This window comes from Phalacrocorax aristotelis, chromosome 3 (assembly GCF_949628215.1).
Source record: "Phalacrocorax aristotelis chromosome 3, bGulAri2.1, whole genome shotgun sequence".
NCBI lineage: Eukaryota > Metazoa > Chordata > Aves > Suliformes > Phalacrocoracidae > Phalacrocorax > Phalacrocorax aristotelis.
Window position 1 is genome coordinate 78,633,565 of NC_134278.1, and position 17,283 is coordinate 78,650,847.

Sequence of the window (17,283 nt, forward strand, 5' to 3'; positions counted from 1 at the left end):
GGCCTTCCACTAGTGGTATCTAGCTTAACTAATTATTAACACATTTTCAAACAAGGCTGTTAAAAAGAAAAAACCCAAAACAACTTCACACTTTGTTTAAATACTATAACAGGGAACATGCTTCTTCTTGTTTTCATTTTAAACAACCTATGAGCCTGAGGTATTGACCATTTATAATGCAGTAAGACAGCAAAGTCTCTACCCTCCACCCCAACCTTCTTAGATGAGTCCGGACAACATCAGCCAAGGAATGACTAGTAGGGCAGGGGTTGGGGTGTTTTTGGTTTTTTTTTTTAAACACTTTTCTTCCTCCTCTTAAAGTAATACTAAAGATACAGGCTTTTAAAAAAATGAACAAACAAACAAAAAAACTGAACAAAAAAAACTACTTACGGCCTGCAGCTCTTCACAAGTGTTTTCAGCACACTTTCTACTGAACTGAAAGAAGAAAGGGAAAGGGAACATCACAGATAGTGTTTTACCAGATTTCAATGACAGCATAAAATAAACAACCATTTGCTGATTTTTCTCGGAAGAGCTTAAGATAATGTTGATGCAATTAGATGTGAACATGCAGCAGCTAATTGCCTTCTACACAGACCTAATCGTAATGGCTGAAATTGCTCAGCTAAACTACTGGTTCTACTTTTCATTTGTAAGATAAATAAAGGCAACAGTCTTCAGAAAGTTGTTATTATTAGACTCCAAATACCACATCTGCCCTTTTCAATCTGGTTTTGTCCAGTGGTTCTAAGAAAGAGAAGTGAACTCTCTGCAAATGAATGGTTATTTCATTAGCTTCCCTCATAATTAACAGCTGCTTTTAAAAGTGTTTCCATCCATAGCAAGAAAACTTATTTGAGAAATCATTTTAACATGAATTGTCACAGGGTGCCATCAAACCACTTAAAAGGACTAAACCTCAGAATAAACTCAAAGAATCAAGGGAGGGGGAAGAGAGAGATCAATCGATCAATGGAACCATAAAGGTAGTAAATGGTCACGTTCTTCAAATCTTCTGTTTATTACAAGACAAGCTCAAGATTAAATTGCACTTTTATCAAAAAAACATTCCCTGTATGAAAAAAAAATCTGGCAGAAGAGCTTCCTACATTTTTTAGATATGCTTTCTGTATACTCTTAATAGAAAAATGGCGTGCTTTAGCTCATCAAGAACTAACATACAGAAATGCTGCTTTGATCAGAAAAAGATGATGCAAATGTATCATCTTTAGAGTTTTACCAAAGATCAGTTTAGGTCAATTAATTTTGAGACACACAACTACTGAGCATGCACATATTCACCCTCTAGTCCTACACAAACTAAACTGATCCCATACAAGCCAGGAGAAACATAAAACAGCTAAACCACTATTTCCCTTCAAACACCTCAACATTCACTGCAAGCCAGCAAAAGCCCACCCAGCCCTCATAACACTACTTCAGTTCAAGCAGCGCTCTAGAAGATGCAGAATTCTGTACATTTTATGCAACAGTGACAAGGTAAATCCATGACCTCTCCCAGAATGAAAATTTTGAGCTGACCGACAGCTTCTAAAGTGTGAAGAGGAACGGCCAACCATTCATTAAGCAAAAATAAGGTCAAACTCTGTGAGAAGCTCATAAAGATTCTGGGTTGAAGTGAATACTGTTCTTGATAGAGTTAGGAAATAGGTAATAGTTGTTCCAAGAGTAGATAAATAAAGCATGAACCAGCAACATTCCTTAAGAGTATTACATAAACATTAACTGAAAAATATTTTGTGACAAAACAAACAAAAAAGCTACCCCGTAGTATCACACTGCACTGAAGTAAACTATTACTAAGAAGAACCTGAAGGGCAGAGGAATTTTAAGACACATTGATGCCAGAGATCAACAAGTCTTTCAAATTCACAAGTCTTCAGTCAGATCTCAGCATTTGTTAGTGGAAGAGAACAAAGGAGAAAGATTGGAAGGGATGTCCCTCTGGCCTACTGATTACAAATTTAGAATGGAAGCTAGAGAGAACCAGCAGCAGACAATTTTGTACTTAAGGAAACTTCCAGCTACTACACAGTTAAACTACAGAAGACATCTTGCAACATTTGCGCTTGATGACTGCTAGTTAGAAAAAGACAGGACAATATAGCTGGGGAGAACAACAGACTGCTGGTTACTGTTTTCATTATCACTTTGAACAAACTCTCTCAAGCTTTTTAGCAGTGGTTTCTGTTTGTTCCACTTTTGGTTAGACTTTCTGCATACCCATTACTGCAGAATTGCTAAAAAAATATATGCAGTTAACTGCAGTCCCAGATTTTTGTATACTACTCTACCACTAAAACTAGCCATGGATTAATAGAGAGCAACAGCAAACAGCTACATAGATAAACCACACTGGATTGGATCAGCCTATGGTAGTTAGCACTCTTGTCCTTGCTGGGGTATTTAATGCTGACCATTTGGGTAGGTATTAAAACCTTTGATTCAAGGGATAATGAAGCCACTTACACTGGAAGGTATCTCCTATTAACTACTGAAACAGCAGTGTATTTAGTGAGATAAAGGAAAATTTCTCATCCCATTCAGTTTTCTTTGCTTTTAGTTCCTCCTTATTACTGGAAGTATTATTAGCTTATTATTACTATTATTACACCTTGCCACATGGATATATTAAAAAATACCCTACAATACTATTAATCCCTATCACTGGTCATCATTTTGGCAATACATGATTATTCTGGGACTAAACTCTCTTCAGTGGTGCCCAATGACAGGACAAGGGGCAGTGGGCACAAGTTGGAACACAGGAAGTTCCAGCTAAACATGAGAAAAAACTTCTTTCCTGTGAGGGTGCCAGAGCAGTGGCACAGGCTGCCCAGGGAGGGTGTGGAGTCTCCTTCACTGGAGACATCCAAAACTCACCTGGACGTGGTCCTGTGCCCCCTGCGTTAGGTGTCCCTGCTCAAGCAGGGGGGTTGGACCAGATGATCTCCAGAGGTCCCTTCCAACCCCTACCATTCTGTGATTCTGTGTGATTTTCTTATTTTGGAAAGGACATGACCACATTAATTTTTAAATCTGGGGGTTTTCACCCCTGCATTTTCAAAGGGAAACATGTTTCAGTTAAAACCATTAACATACAAACTGACACTGTTGACTCTTACATTATCAAAAAGCAGTAAAAGCAAAATATTCAGTTTTTCAGGACAGATTCAGGCCTTAAATTAAATTCTAGCCCTGCACTGGACACTCCAAGAGCTTAAATTACAACCATGAAAAGAGCAACCAGCTACAGTTTCACTGATTATTTCAGTGAATTTCTAACTACAGTGAGCCAAACATCGGTCTCTCATTGGATTAGTACAACTAAAGATTTCTCCCTAGAAAACCCCAAACAAAGCAAAGCCCACTGCAATTCCACTAGTACTGATACCAGTTTTCTGAATTTATATATACACTAAAACGCCTGATATGGTTTTCACTGCAAAAATTCACAGTAAACTCTCCTGATACAGAAACTTTGCTTCACACTTCACAGCTACAAGGTTGTTGCTGGGTTTATTTTCCAGAACCTATTACCTCACTGCTAAAGCACTTTCCATGATTTCATCGTTTTTAATAGTAAGGTACACTTACTCGGTGACATGCACTCCTACACCAATACTGATTTTGTCCATATTCAGCCAGAATAATTATTCCAATATAAAATTTATCTTTCATTTGACCCTTGAAATACAAATGTTGGTTAAATTAGTTAGCATATAGCCACTTTATCAGCCACTTCACACACGCTGTCTTGTTCCCCAATTAGAAAGGTTTACATACAGTGCGACATTCTCATAAACAGTGGTGTAATGTTAACATTGGTTTTTCAATACAATTATTTACGCAGAAAATTACACCTGTGTGACAAGTGTTACAATCTAACAGGACATGCAGAAGATTACACATCGCCCAGAGCTGAACAAAACAAAAAGTCATTCTTACCACCTATGTAATACATTAAGCACAAATGTTTTAGGTGAAGACAAGCCTGGTCGATATGAACTGAATATAAAAAAAAAAAAAATTAAAACAGTAGTTAAATTAACACCTATAAATCAAATCAACTCAGCTTTTAGAAATATTTTGACTTCCACCAAAAAGATACCCCTCAAAATTGATGTTAAAAAAAGAAAACACACCGTATGAGAACAAATCGCACTGCATATTAAGAGGGAGTGTCTGATACCTAATACAGTTTTAAAAAGCTAAAAGTTTCAGACAGACCATCACAACAGATATCCTCCTCCCAGCCTAACCTTCTTTTCCCTCTTGGAAAAGTCTCCTCCCCTCTATGCTCTTTTCTGACATAGTAAATGAAACGTGACTAGTCAACATCCACACAAAGCAAAGTACGCAGTTTCAATAGGTGCTAGCATATCAATAAAACAACTGAAAAAGGCTCTGCTCTTTTGGATTTTCACATGCCACGTAATATCTACAATTGCTAAATTAAATTATTTTTGTAAAACAGCACAATTCACAAAATTGTTTTCCCAGGTCCACAGCCACGTAAGAAATTCAGCGTGAAATGCTCCATAACGAGTTTCAAGACTACATATATTTTCTGTTCAGGTCACTTAGCAGCAACAGGATCTTCCACTCAGGAGAAGGAAGCAGTGGTAGTACATCAGTATCTCTATAGAGAAACCTTTTTTTTTTTTTAAGCCGATTAAGTTTTTTCACCTGCACTTCTTTACATGAAGTTTCAATTCAAAAAATCATAATGAGTTGCCTATGTAATGTAATTTGTGATCTGTAATTTATAGAGCAGGACCTTCTCTAGTTGGAATTATTAGAAAAATTGTAATTTTGGAAATTTGACAGATAGAGATTGGCAGCATGAAGGAAGCAAAAAAACAAGTTTTCATTTTTAAAATCAGTAGAACATCTCTAAAATTCATAACAGGGAAAAAGATTGATTTGTCCATATCATATGATCACTTTGAAAATACATACACACATATATGTATTTCCTATAGAAGGTACATCACTTTTCTTTGTTTGCATACTGATCTACACCTACATTACAGGCACTGGGAATGCTTACAGTACATATATTTAAGAACAGTACCATTTTTATTTTCCCAAACCCTTATCGCGACACACAACTGAACAGCAGACATTAAACCGGAATATCATTAAAAATTTAACATTAAATCTGTTAAACCCTGGGTTATCATCCTAAAATAAGTTGACGAAGACCCCTGTTCCAGCATATTTAGAAATTAATTCAATCACATTCATAAAGAGAGGAACATCGTAACAAACAAGTCACTGACAGAGGATATATATGATTTAGTAGAGTCTTCCATGCAATTACTGAAATGTAAGTCATTAAAATCCAAGCAAAATATTTACTCAGCAGCAAATTCAAGATATTAAAGGCAAATGCCAATGTACTTTCAAGCATTACAGGTACTTACAGCCTATCAAATGTTTTAAAATGCAAACTTACTTGGGAAACCAATTTAATCCAAGATGTTCTGTTTTGGAGTATAATATCCGTTCCAACATTTCATAAAGTGGTCTCCATGGCAACTCTAAGTCATCCCTGGAAAGCAGTTCCTTTTTCCTAAAGGATGGGGGGGCAGGGAATAAAAACCAAACCAATGAGCGTTTTAGGATTAAACATTTACATTGACACACTGCTCGTCAGAATACCCCAGATCACTGCTCTGCTTATGCTTATCCTCAGCATTTGGCACAAACTGCAGGAAGGTCAGGCAAGAAAACGCGCTGGCCACTTGCAGCATTTCTGCACAAACGGAAGCTGTCAAGATCTTCAGAAGTCGTCTGACTTAGTGAAATAAACACTACCAAGTTGTGAGACAGTCTTCATCTTCTCCCATTTGAGATTCAACCTTAATACTTGGCTCTCTGAGATGCTTTCTTTTCCTAATGGGGGAAAAAAACCCTGACATTCTTTCACTTTCAATACCACTCCTAAAGCTTTGAAAGGGGCAAGGTGTTCGCATGAGTACTCTTTTTAACCAACATCATCTGTGCAGGGGAGATTAAGTGAAATAACCTGTAACAGAACATACTATTACACTGAAGTATACAACAACATTAAGCTACCTAAGAGACAAAAGTTTCAGTAGTCAGCAGAAATCTATACTTACTTTAACAGGTTTATCAACAGGCGTGCAAATCCTTGCATCATGCTGATCTCCAGTTTTGGAATTGTTACCAACTCATACAACAATTTGATAAAAAGCACATGATCTTCTCTGCTGAATTTTCTCCCATATAATCGGATGTATCTACAAACAAAGCACAAGACAAGTCAACAACATTTTTAAACATTTCCATTTTATTGAAGACCTGAGCCAAACAATCTAACTTGCTGTCTAATGGAACAAAACTAAAACCTGGTTCACAAGTCCAAGAAATAAGAACCTGAAGATATATAGCAAAGGAAGACTGACAACTGAAACTAACTACAGAAAGAAAAAGAATGACCAAATGAAGTTTACAATCGTCTAAGAGTCTACAAATACCGCAACTTCACACTCACACCAGATACCACAAGACCGAGGATTATGTTCTTTCACCTCAGCTCAAAATGCACTAGCCGTTAAAATTAGTATTTCCATATCCCCATGTATTTATCTCTCTCAAAAAACCCCAAACCACAATAAAACACACAACTGCTCTCACAAGCAGCTGCCTTACACTCTACCCTTCTTAGCTGGGGCACCTTAAGAAAGAGACAAGCCACAGTCCAGAAGATAATTAAAAAGTAAGTATCAAGTAAAGTCTGAATCTGATAGCTTCTAGCAAGGCTGAACAGTTGATTTAGACACTGCATGCTGCTAGTAGTGTGTTCCACTGCTATCCATTATATTTACTCTCTTAACAAAGTGTAGATCCATTAGGTTAACTCTGGAAGAAGTGCTTGCTGTTTTCGAGTGGAGACTGAAAAAAATACATTTATGGTCTTGAAAGACACTGCACCAGCAAAACCTACACAAGCTTCTAGTGCAGCATCTTAGTTGTCACACAACTTTAAGTTACTGCCCACCTGGGAAGCCCACTTTCCTTTTTATTACTGCTCCAACTATTCTTAAAGATTCATAAGAAACCTTACTAATACGCTATGTTCCAAGTAGCAGTTTAGACAAAGCATACAAGATACAAACCCCTATAAAACAATTTTTTTTGAGAAGCCTATTCACTCTTTTTCTTTAAGATTTAGTAGAGGTTGGATTGATTTGTTACTAAATATACACCAGCGGAGCATCAAGGCTTGTTCTGGTAATGTGAAGAATGCCAGATCTCACACTGCTTATTTGGTAGGCAGGGCAGCGCACATTGCGGAATCCTATACTGGAACCACCACGTGAAAAGATTAGGAAGGAAACATCTCTGAAGGACTCTTACTTGAAAGTAAGAGAGGCTAAGCAATTTTAAAGCGGCAAACCTTAGCAGTTACTGACATAACAACAAAAACAGTTTTGATCCCTGACCTTGGTTTCTGAAATTGACTCCTGTGACATTAAGTTTAATATTGTATCTGGTTTAGTTTCAAATGCTTCATGCTCCTCCATAAACTTCTATTCCCCACAGAACTGCCAGTTGAAGAACTGACCACTTGAGAACCAAAATTCAGATCCCCTAATAAAATGCACTTACACGAAGCGCACTTCACACAGTGACAGAAGAGCACACGTGATTTGGACTCAACTGCTCAGCAACTTTTTTTCTACTTCTCCATACCCCCGTTCCTCAACTTAAAGCAAAATTATCTCTGAACTTTCAGGATCACCCACAGCTACCAAAAGGAGTTAAGTTTCCTGAAAGATACATATACCAAGTACCTTTGCTCTTTCCTCGCATGATTTTTTTTTCAAGTTCCAGGGTTCGTTTTTTCCGTTTCCCTTTAAGACACAGAACGGCTACAGGGCTCTGGCAAACGCATAATCAACAGTTTTGGGGAAAAAAAAAAACCAGAACAAAACAAAAAAATCCCACCAACAACTCTGGGCCACTTCTTTCCACTTCCATTTTCCCACTGATTTCAAGGGGGGATTTTTACATTTGGCGGGCAGTATGTTCACTAGTGGTCATTTCATTGTGTTTTATTTTTTGAAATACAGAAGGAAACAAACAAAATATGGGATAATCCACTCTTCGACCACAAGAACCTAAATTATCTGGATTGGCCAGAAACACTATCTACCTATAGAATTACACAATCAACAGCTGAACACCCACTTTTTTCATATGCATAAAATGGACACACAAAAAGAATCCTCAGGAAAAAAAGTGGCTGACACTTGATTTTGTGAGGGCTAACAGAAGTATAGAACCTAATCGTACTTAATTTAATTGCAATATTTTACCTTCTAAAAGCATACATTGCTCATACGCTGTATGGGAAGAATCCAACATGGAAGTCTGGGAGCTTTTTCAAGGTAAATGGAATAATAATCAGGACAACACATTTTTTAAGCAGACATATAAGCCATTCCCAGACTCTCGAAGAAAAAAGCACATGCCTTGAGAACAGTCTGCTGGACTTAACAGGCAAACTGAAGCATTTTGTATGACCATGAGATGAGCAGCCACACAGTCCTATCACTCCCACTCACTCATTTCCCATAGTCTTCACCTACTGTTTAATAGAAGGGTAAGACAGTGTTTGATGCAATGACCAAACTTCACAGGAGTTTGCCTACAAGAGTGTTTTTACTTTTCATGACAGTGCACATCTGGAAAGGAAAGCAGCAACACCAAAGGCTCATTTCACTGTGGGACAGAGGGTTCTGAAATAAAGCATAACCTTTAGTAACTTCCAATTCATTATCCTTCAGCCATATGCACTTGCATCAACATCTCCACTCTCCTAATACTTGGCATGAAGTAACAAAGAATTCTGGTTTCATTTCTTCACGTATTATTAAAAAAAGAGAAACTGCAGAAGCCTGAGAAATAAGTTTTAACTACAAAGGAACACTACGTAAGAAATCCAATTAATCTGTCAGCCTTGCTATATATAACAAAAAATAAAATGTTTGGCTGGTTACCTTCCTTGACATTTGCTAACAGCAGTTCTATTATACAAAACACTACTTAATTAAGAAAAAGGAGTAAAGTACACAGAAACATACTGAATCAAAAGTGTCACTATGCCCAAGAAGCAGAACTAGACACCAAATTGCTGCCATATTTACAGCTTATTTACGGGGTGGGGGGGGGGGGGGGGGGAGGGGCAGATTCTAAAACTGTCAGTTATTTGTCTTAATCCAGCTGTGCATTAAGACAATGACAGAAAATGTTTACTTCTAGAAAGGGGCTAATTGCTTTTTCCTCAAGATAAAATGAGCAAAATGTAACAGAAGGGAACTGCAACATTTTCAAAATATCCTCTCACAACGGATGAAATATCGCCATTACTAAATAGAAGAATATAGGCAGAACTTCATGAACCCTGAAGGGTACCCAGGGGCTAATCACACAGATGCATGTTCGCCATATAAATGGTGGTTCTTCAGGATAAAAAAAGAAATTACAAATGGGGTTACTGGGGAAAAAAATAATTCTGGAAGTAAAGCAGGTTGTATACAGGTTGTATAAAGTTGCGAGTACCTGAGGAGGTATAACTACACAAGTATAAAATCTGCATGCAATTTTTTCCCTTTACTCACTTACATGTATGTAAATATGAGAACATTTGTATTAACATTTGTATCTGTACAAGCAATAAATGTCAGCCACAGTTTTGAATTAGAAATTATTTCACAGAATACTGTGACAATACTGGCTTTTTTAATTCAGACCTTTGCAACAAAGCTAAGCAGGGATCATACCATTATAAAGATTCTGGGATTATTTTTTTTTTTCACTCAAACTAACGTGCTATTTATTGTAGCAGGCCATCAGGGAAAAAGTTTTACTACCTTTTCCTTACCGTTCAATCAACTTACTGTTGATTTGGAGATGAATCATCAACTATCAACAGACAGCAAAACTTGGATTTTATTGTCACTATCCCATGATTTGACTTAGGTATGACATCGGAACAGCACATGGCTGGAAGTGTTTCATCTATGCCTAAACTTTTATTAACTTATTTCATCCTGTAGAAGTACTTTGTCAAGTTAAACTAAGAAGCAAAACACCTCTCATGTTAAGGACACCAGCTTATTTTTAAACCAAGCCCACTGTTTCCTTCCCTGCCTACATCCAAACACGCTCAGAGTCTTACTGCGTATAACATGTCACAAAGAAATCTTGGGGATAACAAGCATCAGACAAGTTGCAAACACACACAATAAATTCAAACTTCAAAGAGCAGGTGGAAAACCACAAATTAGAGCCTCCTGACCTTTCTGTGATTCATCAAGTAGCACAGCAGCAGTTCACAATAGGCTAAAATCACTGCCCTGAAGCCTAAACTGGTAACTGCAATTTACAGAGTGAGTAATAGCGTGATTCTAATACAACCCTGCACGTTTTCAAAGGACATTTGTGCCACATTTAGCCTATTTAACTAATGCCGATCTTTCCCATGATTAAAAACTGCTACAGTTTATTTCAACTTGATTAGTATATGAAGTTCTACCAGAGGTACAAAGGCAACAGGTATCACTGAAACCAGCATGAGCTAGCAGATGGCTGGGATGGGGAAGGGAAACAGTATTGAACTGGTTCCAAGCAGGTTCAAACTGTCACATAACACAAACATGTGAGTCATTTCGCAACCATCAATGTAATTCTATCTAAGAATGCCTCTTGGCAAATATAAAGACACTTGCATTTCAATAAATACAATAAATACATAAATACATTATCAGACAGAGTTGATTGCCAAACTGATATTAATATTAAATTCACAATTAATATAAAAAAATTACTTATGAAAGAAGGAAAATTGTAAGTGAAGATCTCAAAGTTGTACAAACCGCACATATTTCACCACTTCTAGCACGTAGGAAATACCATTTATAAAGGCCCACAGAGCATTCAACAAAAAAATATAAGCATCCACAGAAATACGGTTTACTGATTGAAGCTACAGGAGTCATTGTCGTATGATGCCACTTTCAGGAAATGCCAGCATCCAAAACATCGGCTATTAAGAAACAAAGGGTTAAGTATGCTTTGTAAAAGCTCCTAAGAGAAACCTACGTTCTAGCCAGCGCTACCTATGAAACAACTGGAGTTTTGTCTGCATTAAAAACACCTTGCCAGAACACACGTGAACCAACATCAGCATGAACTCCACCATGCCCCCAGCACAGGCGAGATATCAAGGGCACTGACGGCATTTACACAGCATTAATCCAGAATTTAATCCCGCTAGCACCGAACAAACAGCCTGCCTTGAGAAAGCCTTCATGTTGCTACAGCAGAAGTTACGTGGAGATGGTATCTCGCACAACTTGCTTAAAAAGGGAGGAGGTGAAACAGGTGGCTAATGTATTTAAAAAAAAAAAAGTGAAATAGAGTTTGGTTGGTAAGATTCGGAGTTTCAGAGAGGACAGGCGAGCTCTTGGAAACGAAGCCACCTTTGTCCCCGTTTCCTATGTGGAAGTACTGGCGGGCCTTGTGCAAGACGGGGGTGACGCCTGGCTACCCGGGAGCCCTGGGGCTCGGCCCCCGCTCCCCACCGAACCGGGGGCGGCCGGTACCCGCTCGGCTGTAAGCGGCGCGGTAAGAAGCCGCCGGGAAGGAGCCTGCCTTCCGCCGCGCTCTCCGCCGGCCCCACGGGAGAGGGCTGAGCCCGGCGCCCCGGCTTCCCACCCTCCGAGCCCGCAGGCCCCGCTCCGAGGCGCCTGAAGCCCGGGCGCGACACCGCCGCCCCGGCCCGGCGGGGTCGGATCCTCGGCAGCCCCGCGGAAGGGGGAAGGCCTGTTCCGGGCACTCACGTTGAGAGCTTCCTGGTCCAGAAGAGCCCGCCGGGCCAGAGCTCCTGCAACTGCACGGCCCGGGCCAGATTGTCTTTGATCTGCGTGAGAAAGCGGGCGGCCTCGGCCTCCAGGCGCTCCCCGTAGGGCAGCAGCTTGTTGTAGACAATCTCCTTCTGCGCCGGCGGCGCCATGACCGGCGCTGCGCTGCTCCGCGCCCCACCGCCGCCCCAGCCCCGCTCCGCGCCCGGCCCCCGGCGGCGCCCCGTGACGGCGCCCCGTGACGACACACCGGGGAACGGCCGCTGAGCAAACGCCCGCCCCGCTTCCCTCACTTCCGGCGCGGCGGAAGGCGGGGGCTAAGGGCAGGGCGCGGCGGCGGCAGCTCCCGCTCCGCCGTGGCCCGGGGTACCGGGTACCCCCACCCCCACCCCGTCCCTCACGGGGGAAGCTCCCCCAGTCCCGGGTTCTCCCGAGGAGGAACCGAGTGGGGGGCTGGCTCCCTCGGCCCGCGAGTTGTGGGAATGGGCGGGCTCGGGGAGCCCCGGGGCTGCCCCTTGGGGCACCGAGGTGAGGGGAACGGTGTGGCGGAAAAGCCGTAACTTCTGCTCGAGCTGAGCGTTGGCTTTGTGGTTTATTAAAAAACAAAAAAAAACCCAACCTTTTTCATAAAGCGTCCACCATCCGAACACGTAATTCAGAATAAAAACATTCACCTTCCAGCTGTTTGCAAGAGCGGAAATTTGGAGGAGAATTGAAAGTTGGTCTTCGCCAAAAATTTCGCCGTGAAGCATGGAGGGAATTTGTGATGGAGAGAATTAGCCACAGAGTTTGGCGGCAGGTTGCGTGGCTGGCTAAGAGGCTTATTCGCAATAATAACGCTAGTCAGTAAAGTGGAGCTCGGTGCTGCCTGGTTCTGCTGCTGGCCCGGGGGTGCAGGAGAAAGCATGCGATGGGTATGTCAGAACTATAGCGCTAATGGTACCACGAGCAGTTACCTCCAGCTGCTCTCCTAAATATAATTTTTAATTGAATTTCACCTCGAGAATTACATTGTGACCATGCGACAGCTGCAAACTGATCAGATTTAAAGCTACCAACGAGGGCAAATCCTGTTTTCTGATCTTTATGCTCAAACTAGCTCTGCTTAAAAATAATAAAAAAAAAAAAAGATGGCTAACTAAATGCTGAAACACATTACGAAGAGGAGAATTGCCACAGAATATCTAAGCATGATAAGCAGAGGCCATAATGCTCAGATGTTGTATGGCATTATCCTGAAGAGTGCCTTTATACCATCTTGTTATCAGCTGTTATTTTTATCTCCAGTCAGGCTCAACAGGAAACGATCCTGCGCGTTATATTCACATACACCTGCCTGATTTTACAGTCACCAAAACAGTAATCCCTGCCAGTGCTGTAGGTTTCTTCTGACAAAGAGTCCTCTCAAACCAGCGTTACATAAATGAGGATCTCCCAGGTGCCCAAAGGAGGCTCGATGCTACTTCATCGCTCTCCCAACAAGTATTTTTCTTCTAACAACTTGGGAAAGCAAAAGTCTATAATCACTTTAAGCGCACCAAATAACTCCTTTTCCCAAAGCTTCAGAGAAAGTAATTGCTCTGAGTTATGGGATGAAGGGAGGATAAAATACTTTGCTCATTTCCCTTGACTGAAGTGCTACAAGGGCCAAGCCTCTTCAAGCAGGTATCCAAGAACCAAAGTTAGTTCTGCCTTTTCTCGCCTTCCTAGACATGCATGCTTAATAAAGGAAGTCCAACCATTTTGTTTAGCGTTCAATACTTCTGAAATACCTTTCCATTCATAGAAGATTTTGTATCACGTGGTCTTGTAGATTCTGTATATCAACTTTTACATTATTACAAAATAGTTGGACTTCGCTATAATTCTTATTGTGATTTGGGGGGTATTTGGTGACATCTTTCACAGTGGCTTTGCCATTATATTCTATTGCCTCATATCTACATTCTCCAAAACAATTTATACCTTATTTCCTTTCTGGCCTGAATTAAAAATGAAACTCAATTATGGTCAAATTTCTGTGGGGATAAACTACATCTTGTTTTAGTGAAAACAGGGATATGCAAAAGGTGTGGCTAAACACTATGAAATGAATACTTTTATCATTAAATCAGACAAGAATACATTGGATAACTGGCCCAGAAGCTGTAATAAAAAAAACAAGATCTGTGTTTAAGGATTAGTGAAAATATGTGTGCCTTGAAACTGAAAAGTCTAAAATTACTGATTTTCTGTCTTTTACAGGCAATTCTTCTACTTAATTGCAACAGTGGTTTGTCCAAACAGCCATTTCCAATGTGCGGAAGTGTTTATTAAATTTGAAGCACGCAGAGTTTCTTTGGACTTGAAGAAAAAATAAATCTAAATTATAGTCCAACTTTCTGAAACCTAAGTTGGCAGATACATAAGGAACTCAAAGCTGCATTCTGTTGCTTCGTGGCTACGTTATCATGAAAAAATACTCCTGCAGTTTCTCTCCTTTCTAACATGAGTTAAAACTGAAGCTTCATTTTTCACACATTTCTAAGTATTTTGCAATGTGAATAAGCGTACCTGACCTCAGGGAGCCTGTTTTATCTGGACCAGCAAGCCTCCTCCTCTGTGACCCTTGTGCCTCAGACGCACAAGTGCCTGCCACCAGAATTAAACACCTACCTGTCGGGGAAAACCGTGCAAAGTACGCCATCAGCATGTCCTCGTTCTCAGAAACACGATTCCGGTTTTCAGACTCTGAAAGGAGGAAAAAGGACATTCAGAGTCCATTCACAATTACAAGAGCAAGCATATATATATAGCACTTGCATTTTCAAAGTATTTTCTGCACGTTGATTAACTTACTAATTTCATTTACTAATTATTTTAAAACTAATCCTTTCCTTCCCCCCCCCCCCCCGCCAGTATGCTGGCATTCTGCTATTTAAAAGGGAAAAAAATTGATACATTTTGCCAAGTGAGTCAAAAATAAATTTGTTCTTCAAGTTTGCAATATGTTTTGGCTGCAGCAGTGTGTAGAAGCACATTTGGTTCCCAAGTCATATGATGAAGGACTAGCTTTCATAACAAGGAACCAGTCTGTGCTACTTGCATCAACAGCTTTTTCCTCTCTTATTAAGTAGGAGGAATATGAATTGAGAGCAACCCAAATATGGTTGCCACCTGTTGTTTTTGGCATTATGTCTTGAGAATTGATGAATCCAAGTGTTGTAGTCGTGAAAAAAAAACACAGTGTTTCCATTCATGATAAATTTTGACTGTTAACAGCGGCTTAAGTCAAGTTGTGCGTTGTTCACATATTCCCTTGCTGGATGGCTTGCTGCCTTAAGTCAACCAACACTACCACTGTCACTGGTATTTAGGAAACTTGTCTCTCAACCTTAACCATGGTTCCTACTATCTCAGCTCTCAAGCAACTACTTTTCCTATATAGACGTTTAGCTTAGTGACCCATCTGTCCTTTCCAACCTAAGTTAAAAGCTGAATAATTTTTTGAGTGACAGACTTCTACATATTTTACAGTTCGGAAAAGAACACTCAATCCAACAGGAGCTTCACATTGCCTGTACCATACCTGTCCTGGTTTGTGACCCCCATACCTCAAAGATAGCTTGCTTTTTGATGTTGATAGTGATGAGGATCCTCAGACTTTCTCTCATCCCTGTGTTTCTAAACTGGTCAGTCATCCGAAGCAGGCACTGAAAAATGCCCAAGAGACTCACGAAGCTACTGCCATCCCACTCACCAGCTTCCAGACAAGATGGCGGTAACTTACTTTCTCCAAGAAGTACCTGGGATTAGTGGCTGTAAGTCGTTAGACTAACAAGGGCATTTTCACTGCAAGGAGCTGCTTCGTCCCTTAGGGATGGGGACATGAGGAAGAGCCTGTAATTACAGCCTGCTGTGAAAGTGTTTACTCCCCTGCCCCTAGGAAACTGAGTTGCTCTAAAGATTTTGGGTAGTAGTAGTTCCTTGCCTGGTATAAACTCTGAAGAGCAGTAATTACAGGTGCTCCTTTCTGCTCCTGCCCCTAGGAACTCAAATGCCGTTATTACTTTCCTGAGAAACAATGAGCAAGATGGCAGTAGGATTAGTCAGCCTAACCAATTTTCTGAATCATGTGAATGAGATTTAAATCACTAGGTTTAAGTCACAGAAACAGAAACAGTGATGTTAAAAACAATATCTATGCTAGTTTGTAGCTAGAAAATCTCACATGGAGACACATGACCTCCTTTGCCTCATTTATATATAGATAGAAGTTTCATGAGCCAGAAGACTACAGCTTAGAAACACACCTATTGCATCAACTTCTGTTTTACAGAGAATTTTGTTTGGAGAATGGGGGCATGAGTGACTGCAGCCTCTGAATGAGGTGCCGGGGAACTTAAGCTTCCTGTATAGTATGGGACAAAAATAGGTTCTTCAAAAGCGTGATTCAGAGTAACTAATTTTAGGTCCCTAAAGTGAGGCTGTCTAAATACTCTATTATGTGTTTCAGCTTGGATGGGGAGGCGGGTTCAGCATCAAGTAAAGCACATACACTGAACACTGAGACCAGTTGGTTTCTGTAAGTCCCTTTTGATACACATGTTCTAATATAAGTGGAACTTTTCTCAGTTTAGCCTGTATTGTTTGGGAAAGGAACAGAAACAAAAGGCACTTGTGAAGGGGTTGAAGTGTTAATGTGGGCACCTGTATAATTTGTAAAACTTTACTACATAGACAAGGCTGACCGAATACGTGCAACATTGCTATCCTTCACTTTATGTTCCTTGTGGTTCTGCTTCTGAGAGTTCAGGCAGTTAAGTCCATCCTCAATCATATCAATTCCCAAGATACTATTTGGCCTCCTCTTTCCCAGCTAAAGTTAGCAGGTTACTGTTCTCACAAGGATGGACAGTCGCTTTTTATACAAAACCAGGACCAAAATCTTCCCTGGTGAAATAAATTAATTTATAGCAAAATTGGTTTTTCCTCTCCACTCCCTGGATTTCTTGTCTTTCAGTCTCTTATTGCCTAAGATTTGTAAAGCAAAATTGCCCCAAATCCACACGAGAGAATCTGGCCTTGACAGTCCATTTCCTCTAAGCACCTGAAACTCCTGAAGATATCCCTGGAAAATATCGTGCCTGCAGGGAGAAAAAGTAATGGACTTGAGCCTCACTATAGGAGCTTAGTGCAGATTTCTTTCCAAATCACTCGTAGCTATTTGAAATAAATAATTCCTTGTGTATGAAATAAATGCAGCCAACATTGGTGAAAGAGACATTATATTTTTTGTTCATTTCCCTCTTGAGGCACTGGAATGGATTCTTCTGTCTCACTGTCTTCCAAACAGAAACCAGCGGCAGAGGAGCATGTG

The 17,283-nt window shown here is 40.3% G+C and overlaps 1 protein-coding gene across 1 annotated transcript in view; it reads right to left on the reverse strand.

Moving 5' to 3' along the window:
• Positions 1-12,157, reverse strand: part of PSME4 (proteasome activator subunit 4) — a 67,297-nt gene extending 55,140 nt beyond the window's left edge. The window contains exons 1-4 of the mRNA XM_075088096.1: positions 11,904-12,157; positions 6,153-6,293; positions 5,486-5,602; positions 394-438 (exon numbers count right to left, since the gene is read on the reverse strand). Of these exons, the coding sequence (XP_074944197.1) occupies positions 394-438; positions 5,486-5,602; positions 6,153-6,293; positions 11,904-12,076 (476 nt within the window). The 5' untranslated portion in view covers positions 12,077-12,157. The remainder of the gene's footprint in view (positions 1-393; positions 439-5,485; positions 5,603-6,152; positions 6,294-11,903) is intronic.
• Between the last annotated feature and the right edge of the window lie 5,126 nt (positions 12,158-17,283).